Genomic DNA, 9426 nt, shown 5'->3' with positions numbered 1-9426 from the left:
TAAAAGGTTCCACTTAAGTGTCTGATAAGACTTATAAACAAAACTTAGAGTCGCCACCTTATTTTTATCCGAATAAGGACGGATTTTAGAACAGTCAATTTTAAGAAATTAAAACTTAATAAAAATCAACTGCTAACTCCATAATAGGAAATAAGGCACAGGGTTCGGGGTTTAGGTTAAGAGAATCGAACGTCTGGAACTCGTCTTCTCTTCCGTTCTATGGAATGGGCTCTTACTATTGCGTTGTCAAATATCAAGTTTTAAGACATATTAACCACATAAGAAAAAATAATTAATACAAGGTAGGTTTGAGCACCAAAGTTGCACTACGTACCGATCATAGTGAGATTTTGAATTCACTCACGAATCAAAACCTTCGTAGTTCGGACAGATGCCATGTTTTAAATAACCAATTCTATTAGGTTTTTAATTTGGGTTGTCGACATAAATGTCATTTTTGTAAGTGGGATTTTAGTGATCTTTGACGGATTCACTCATAAAAGTAAAATGAACCACCTTGGTTGAGGAAGATCACCCCGATTAGTGATCACCAAAAATGTCTTTTGAATAAGTCAATTCAACAAATGCGTCCCAATTGACGACTTTTTAGTGGGTCAAGGTATTTTTTGGAGCAAAACTGTAAGGGTTCACTATATAATCTCACTTTGGGTTTAAATTCACTCAAGGATAATTTTTGTAAAGTTTTAAGGGTTATGTGTTTAGGCTTAATGGAATTGGCCAAGTAAAACATGACACCTGTCAAAGCCTTACTTCCAAATAAAAGGAAACAATAAACTATTTAATCATATCCGATTGTCAATTAATCCATCGGGTAATTATAATGGGATGTAAGCTTATTTTCATGGAGATGGATAATTGTTACAACCTTATATGACTAAATAATTAATCTTAACCTCATGTTTGGAAATGAGGCCATAACCTCATATTAACTATCATCACCTAAAAACAAACAATCAAAGTTATGATTCATTCTTGTTCACAAAAGGGTTTGAAATAAGAAGGTTCACAAAATTATAAAAGAAAATAATGCTTGTTAAAACTTTTGTTTCGGAAGTCATCTAAAGAAAATTAAAGTCCTTAAGACATCATTTATTTCAAAAGTCATCTTAAAAAAAAATAAGATTAAAGATTTTAAAACAACAACATTTAGAATCAAAGACTCTTATTTCTGAAGTCATCTTTAAAATAAGATTAAAGTTTCTTAAAATAACACTTAGAATTAAGGCTTGTTAAAACTCTTACTTCTAAAATCATTTTTAAAATAAGATTAAAGACATTATCATTAAAACTTCATAAGTTAAGAAGTATATATATATATATATATATATATATATATATATATATATATATATATATATATATATATATATATATATATATATATATATATATATATATATATATATATATATATATATATATATATATATATATATATATATATATATATATATATATATATAATATAGTGTAATATAGGTTTCGTACCACCATTAGGTTCTTAAAAATAAATTAATAAAATTTTTTAAAAAAGCAATTAAGAGAAAAACGTGCATATTTCATCTTTTTGATAGCTTGGACTAAAAAAATCATTAAAAATCATAGAAAAATCGAAAAAATTATGGTGAGATATGGTTGGAAAGCTCTTGAAAATTTCTATCACTTGAGCTAAAGAACTTGAACTGATTCTGGTCGTAAAGGTTCTTTAATAGGCCATCTTTGGGACGTGGTAAGTAGTTCTTTACTCTTGAACAACCTTTGCTTAAACTCTTAATTCATTAGGTCTTTAAGCTCACTTTAAGAAATAAATCATTCTAAAAAATATGCTTTAGGCAGACACATGAATGTATTGACCTTTCATATTTAAAATGCATTAGAAAGAGATGCAATGCAAAATGCAATTACCCCCCTCTTTTGTAACCTATCACCTCACCAATAGGCTTGGCTTTCTAATGTGGAGTAATGAAAGATTTAGGGCTAATTTAGCACCTAATATCATAATTTCCCCTATTGGTAACATCACATGGAAACAAACATATTAGTTAGCATAATAATAATAATCAAGGAAATTAAGAAAAGATTGAAGAAAATACCTTGAGCTAGATGTAGCACTTTTTGGTTAACCTCTTTGGTTTAACAAGAATGAAAATATGATCACTCCTTAGTTAAAATGAAATTAAATTAAAGAGTCTAAGTAATTTTTTTGGAGTTTTGATATATTAAAGAAACTAAAGCAAAATGAAGCTAATGAACTCTTTTTTTTTTTTTTTTTTTTTTATTAGAGAAAATAAATTTGAAAAATAAAGCTAAACTTAAGAAATAAACTTTTTTTTTGGTTTTAAGATAGAATAGGAATACTTAAGCAATTAAACTAATATTTTTAACAAATATAATAACAACAATACTTGAACTTGAAATATTTTTGTGTTTTTTTTAATAGGAATTAAAGATAATAACAATACTTAAATAGCAACTTAATTATAAGTTGCTTTTTAATAAGCTAATAACTTAATAATAAAGCTAAATTAGAGAGATTTTAACTAAAACAAAGATTAGAGGAGAATTTCTAGAGAGAATTTTTAGAGAGAAAAGTTGTAAGAATTCTTGGTGTGTTTAAAACTTGAGAATTAGGGGGGGGGGGTATTTATAGGAAAATAAAGGGGTTAATTTGTAAAAAAAAGAAAGTAAATAAATTAAAATTCAAGGATTACTTTGGTAAATATCAAGATTTTGGTAATAATGAGAATCTTGATATTAAATTCTCTTGTTTTACATGTAACAAACTTGCTAATCTGTTTTGCAACGCTTAAACTGATAATATAAAGAAAACCGCAATAAAATCAACTCTAATATTCACATAATAAAAAGGTTCTCAAATATATATATATATATATATATATATATATATATATATATATATGACCAAGTCGTGTCATAACTCAAAAAATATAATACTCACATGGTATACAATAAAAGAGTGCCTAAATTTAATTAGTCACTATTATACTCACCAAGGTGTTAAATAAAACACTTATAATAAAAAGCCGGCTCTGAGATGTCAGCTCTAAAAGATACACAAAGACATTAGGTTACAATACTAATAGGGTTGGACAAAATATCTCAGAGTTAGTAAAAAAGTAAAAAGAGAAATAACCCCTGCTCTTATTAGATAATACATATAAATTTACCCAAGAACATCTGAACATACGACAAAACCTTATACATACGAGCATTTCAAATAATAACCCTTACTAAAAAAAGTAGATCATATAAAATCATAAGATTGACATGGTCATCGTGAAAATACATCATACAATATTAAGCCATACACCATAAATTTAAGGTGGTCAAGAGTAAAATATATTCCCTTGACCGGATGACCTTAAAAAAAAAGGTGAACTCTTATCTTACTTTACTCTACTAAAACACAAATTTATATTTATCATAGTCGTAAAAAAAAAGACAAAAGATAAAAAAAACGAGATCAAAACAACAGAAAAACAAATAAAACGGAAGCCATACTCACATCGGCAAAGTAAATTATCATAACAGAAATTACTATTTGGAATAGTGCCAAATAGTGTTTGCATAGTGCCAAATAGTGTTTCGAATAGTAAAATACAATACATGACGCGTATGAAATCCAGCTTTTCTAATTAGCGTCAGATAAATATCGATACAATTGATCCAAATTGAAATTTATTGGATACAATATCAACCGCGAGGGATAAAAAAAAAGTAATGTTAATTCACTATTAACAATTGCCTATCAAAACTGACGAAAGAATACACAAACTAGACTGAGGAAACAAATCAGAAGAAAAAAAAAAGGAACTAAACAACAAAGAAGAAAAAAAGAAAAAAAAAAGCGTGAATGTCAGAAAGGGATAAGAATTCTCATAAAGGCAAAAATATCATTGAAACATGATCCTATTTTTTAGCTGCAAATACTATTCGTCTAACAATCATACATACAATTATTCCCTCCATACATATCCCTCTTTACTCTCATCCATACAACACTCAATTATCCTTAGATAAAAAATCGATGGGTTTGGTCCGAACTTATATTTATCGGATCAAATATTAACCGCGGGACAAAAAGTAGACAAAGACATTATAACAAGCGTACATAAAAGGAGGTCCCTTTAGCACTACAACATATAGTACCCATTTAGGTGTGGGAATGTTTGTCATTTCCCTATATTGGTTGGACATGGGTCTTTAGAGTAGTGGACTTTATAGCTTATGTAAACTGGTCATATAATAGGGTAGTGCACAAATCACAAAAAGTTACTAGATTTACTAAAAAGTACTCTAACAGTCTAAGTGAACATATTGATATACTTACTATACTCTAAAGGGTTAAACGATACTTGCTTATAAGGAAAATGACATATTCCCCTGGCGAAACAAAAAAAAATTGTACTTTATACTATACGATTATTATACATATACGTACAAAAATACGGTCTAAAATACTTACTTTTTACTATAACAAGAAATTACCCTTATCCAAAATCTCCACTCACCACTTAATTCTTATCTTCTTCCATCTTCCTCCTTACCCGAAAAAATCAAACAAAAACCACCATTAAACTCAACCACCATGTTTCAAGAAAACCAAGAAGATCAGCCTGTCTTTACATTTGAGGAAGACATGAGGATGATAAAGGTGTATTTCATGTACATTGTGGGGCTAGTGGTCCTCCTAATGGCCATATTAATTTACTTGTTAATCCACAAGTAAAAACCCGAAAATTACTTTGGTAGAGCAGGGTAATAATGCATGTGGTGTGAGCTGTACTTCAATATTTTGTAATTTAGTAATTTAGAAGTACAAATTGTAACATGTATTTTGGAAATTATGAATAAAAATCATTATTATTACTCGTTTCCTTCGTTTTATGTAATAAAACAAACGTCATTAAGTTTATAAAAATAATTAGCAAAATAATAATTATTATTTGCAAAAAAAAAACAATAATTAAAAAATAATTAATAGTGATAATTAAAAAGGTAGGATCAAAATTTGGTGTCTACATATTGCCCCACATTGATTGAATTTAAATAAAACGATAATCAATGTTTGAGAAAAGACACAAAATTTTGATGTACTTACGTTTGTAAAAAAAAAGGAGGAAAATCCTAATTGATTTTCATTTAAACATTGGCTTGAGTGCAGTTGAAAAACTGGTTGAAAAATAAAGTGAAATTCTCACTCAATTGCAACACAAATGTTGGCTTGGGTGCAGTTGAAAAACTGGCTAAAAAATAGAGTGAAATCCTCACTCAGTTGCAACACAAATGTTGGCTTGGGTGTAGTTGAAAAACTGGCTGAAAAATAGAGTGAAATCCTCACTCAGTTGCAACACAAATGTTGGCTTGGGTGCAGTTGAAAAACTGGCTGAAAAATAGAGTGAAATCCTCACTCAGTTGCAACACAAATGTTGGCTTGGGTGCAGTTGAAAAACTGGCTGGAAAATAGAGTGAAATTCTCACTTAGTTGCAACACAAATGTTGGCTTGGGTGTAGTTGAAAAACTAGTTTAACCTTGCAGAAGATTAAAACTCCGATTTGCACGAGCTTGAAGAAAAAATAACAATCATTCTTGAAAAAAAAAAACAGTTTATGGATTTCGGATGCAAAAACAGCAGGTGGTTTGTACTGAGTTTTCGGAAAAGTAAACTCCTTCGGCCTTTTCTCCCTGGCTCTATTACCACCACCACCCCTATAAAAAAAAGGGTGGTATTCATTCATTTCTACACCAAATCAACTCCCTTCTTCTTCTTTCAAGCTTCTCAAGTCTTATTTATTCTCTCCTCAAATTTCTAAGAAAAAATGAATGCCATGTTTCAAGAATTCAATGAAATCAGTGGAGCTAGAAAGCTCCAACTAAAAGGGGTGATAGAAAACATTTCTCCACCTCGCCTTTCCCCTTATACAAGTGTCTTTACTAGAACCATCACCCCTCTCCTAGTTATTCAACTTCAGTATGATATGATTCATGCTGCTGTTGAATTTTGGGATGAAGAACGCCATGTTTTTCGCTTTGGAGAGACGGAAATGACTCCTCTTCTAGAAGAAATGGAGGGTTTACTTGGCCTTCATAAAGAAGGTCGTGTGATTACACCTGCTGACCCAAGGGCAACTAATGCGGTTATGAGGGATTTGCTAGGTATACCATTATATATGGAAAGCAATTATCGCCTGCTTGACATTTTAATTTTAGAGAACTTCCTTGAAACCTTCTCTTTATCTCATTGGGAATTTGCCAACAATGAGGATTTCAAAAAGTGCCAAGAAAGAGCTTGCATCCTTTTATTGCTCGGCCTTGTTTTACTCAAGGAATCATTATTTTCCTGTCATGTTCGTTGCCTTTCTTTGTTGTCACAAATTGAGTCAGGGAACCGTTTAGGGCCTCTTATCCTAGGGGAACTTATGATGGGGCTTGACCATCTGAAACAAAATCCAGGTGGTTTTGTTAAAGGGTGTCTAATTGTGCTTCAACTTTGGTTATGCGAGAAATTCAAGCTGTTTAGACCACCTTTTCGAACTCCTTACCAAACCCGACATATTCGGGAGAGAGGCTTTTTTCCTATATTTCGTCAATGTTGCAATCATGGTGGATGGGTAGACGTCTTTACCGTAGCTGATATGGAATGGATCATTTCATTTCTCAACATAAATTCCATAACAATTAGCACTAGAAGGCGCAGAGGTGTTCAACTTCCAGGATTGTGTCGCGTCACATTCTATCTTCCTTGGAGATTCTTGAGACAAGCGGGCCAACTCCAACGACACCTAGAGCTCCATGAGCTCCCAGTGGTACCTTGTACCACTTATGAAATTGGTAGTGTGGAAGCTCTTAGGGCGTCATCCCGTGTATGGCAATTTGCACGAATGCTTCCAGCACTTTCAGTCCTTGAAGATGATGTTCCAACCGCGTCCTATACAACATGGTTGTTGGAGGACCTTGAGGGTGATGCTTGAATAAATCCTTAGAGGGATTTCGTTATTTGTACGTCAGAATTTGTATTTTGTGTTTCCCTTGCTTATGTATTTTCAATTCCAAAAGAAGAAATCGTATCCGAAGGCATTGGTCTCTTGGGTATGGTGTATGTGGTTGTTATTTCCATGTTTAAAAATGGATGTAATCTCGCCAAAAACCGAGAGAGTTTGTGTTATGATCAAATAATAATAATAAAAAAATGTTTGTTGTAATCATATTTTGTTAAGTATTGCCTTGATCATGATCTTTTAATAATAATGAATATTTCTACATGACCCTTAAGCATGTAATGCAAAAATGAATGAAATCTAAACTTTAACATGATACACATAACTATCTAGAGCTAGTAGGAGATTCACGTTTTTTTTTTTTTTTTTTTTTTTTTTTTTTTTTTTTTTTTTTTGCGAATCCCATAAATACTACACCGTACTAATCAAGCATAATACTTTTTTAACTGATCAAGGTTGGTGAAATGAACAAATTCATTTCCATCAAGATCCATCAATTTTACTTCTCCTGCTGGTGTAAGATGTTTGACCAGGAAGGGACCAGACCAGTTGGGCTTGAACTTTCCACGTGGATCATGAATCGGTGCTCGATTTTCCTTAAGTACCAAATCTCCCTCTTGGATATTCCTTTCCCTGACCTTTTTATTAAAAGCCCGAGCAATGCGTCTTTGATAAATTTGAATGTTGTGAAGGGCTTGTAACCTTCGCTCACTTGCCAAAGAAAGTTCATCATATCGTTCTTTAAACCATTGTTCTTCAGATATCTCGCTTTCATTCATTACGCAAAGCGATTGAATCTCCGTTTCGATTGGAAGAAGCGGATCCATTCCATATACCAAAGAATATGGAGTAGTCCCAGTTGGTGTTCAAATGGAAATTCTGTATCCCCAAAGTGCGTAGGGAAGTTTATCGGGCCATTCTCGAGCCCTATCTATCATCTTGGCGATTATCGTCTTAATGGTTTTGTTAGCTGCTTCAACATCTCCATTGGTTTGAGGACGATATGGTGATGATTGGTGATGTCTAATTTTGTACTTCTCAAGGGTTTCTTTGAGATGGCCTTAAAATTGCGAACCATTGTCGGAAATAATTTCAAAAGGTACCCCATACCGACATATAATGTTATTGATTACAAATTTTGAAACTTGTTTTGCCCCTAGTTTCGAATATGATGATACCTCCACCCATTTAAAAAAATAATCGACAGCAACCAATATATATTGATGCCCGTTCGAAGCTTTCGGATGTTGTAGGCGTCGTTTGAAGTGCGCCTACGTTAAACATGTGGTGAATATGCTTGGCACTCATAGGAAGTGGGAATTGACATTACGATTAGGGACAAATAAAGTAGGGAGCCGCCAACAAGTTTTTTAGGAACTTGTAAACCGTTCACGGATCATAAAAAGGCAACCACGATAAGGGACAACGATAGGCAACAACGATTGACCCGTGAAGGTTACACCCCATTCATAATCCATGAGATTATTAACTCCATATGGTTCGGAACCACGAAAGGAGGATCGGGGATGATAGTACGAAGTGAGTCATGGAGTCACATTCGCCCGTATTGGCCTCTACTCGATTCTTATATTGAAAAGCATTCCTGTGATCTCAAAGGCATACAAACAATAATTCAATTCTCTCAAAACTATTATTTAACTAAATTGGTTTAATATTAATGCACACATAATTCTAAAAATTTGGTGATCACTTCAATTAATAATAAGATTAAAAGGATCCTAAACCGGTTGTCCAAATTATCTTATTAGTCGTGATTTTCAATTACGTATTCCCTTTAAACATGCAATATAGTGATCAAAATAAATAATAGAATCAATATTAATATAAAACCAATTTAATCACAATTCCAACAACATAAAAATCGTTAGAAAAATAATAAAAAGAGCATGATCCTTACTTTGAATCTGTTTGTTTGCAACTACAAAATAATAAACGAGTTAGTAACTTCAAGGAAATAAAAAAATAATTAAATTAAATTAAATTAAATAAAGTTGATTTTGGGGCCAAACCCTCAAACGATTCTACCTTTCACGCCTTGGTTTAAGGACAGAACCTCGAGTAAAATATGGACTCCTTTGAGTGCTTGAAGAAGGAATTTTGAAGCGAAAAGGGTAGGCTAGTGTTTAGGTTAAGAGCATAGAAGAGAGAAATTAAGAATAATCCAATTCTGGTTGCCCCGTACATCAGAAATGAGGGGGTATTTATAGGGAAATGTGCTGAGGGAGCACACGGAACCCTAAAATGATAAAAACCCTAAAAAAGTATCCCGTGACACGGTCAGACTGTACCGTGACATGGTCAGACTGTACCGTCAGACGGTACACATTCCCGTGACACGGTCAGTTTTGGAGTGACGCGGGAAAT

General features: G+C 32.4%; 1 protein-coding gene across 1 annotated transcript; it reads right to left on the bottom strand.

Annotated features, from left to right (window-relative positions):
* Positions 1-7466: 7466 nt before the first annotated feature.
* LOC145557745 (uncharacterized) lies at positions 7467-7868 on the bottom strand. Its single transcript, XM_081618915.1, has one exon. It carries the CDS (start codon positions 7866-7868, stop codon positions 7467-7469), a length of 402 nt encoding a protein of 133 aa, XP_081475041.1.
* Positions 7869-9426: the final 1558 nt, after the last annotated feature.

The sequence above is a fragment of the Chenopodium album genome, chromosome 9, assembly GCF_948465745.1.
Source record: "Chenopodium album chromosome 9, dcCheAlbu1.1, whole genome shotgun sequence".
NCBI lineage: Eukaryota > Viridiplantae > Streptophyta > Magnoliopsida > Caryophyllales > Amaranthaceae > Chenopodium > Chenopodium album.
This window is presented reverse-complemented; position numbering and strand designations above follow the sequence as displayed.

What these genes read in the sequence shown, in the direction of transcription:
- LOC145557745 (XM_081618915.1), bottom strand. Translation starts at nt 7,868, where the DNA reads ATGGATCCGCTTCTTCCAATCGAAACGGAGATTCAATCGCTTTGCGTA.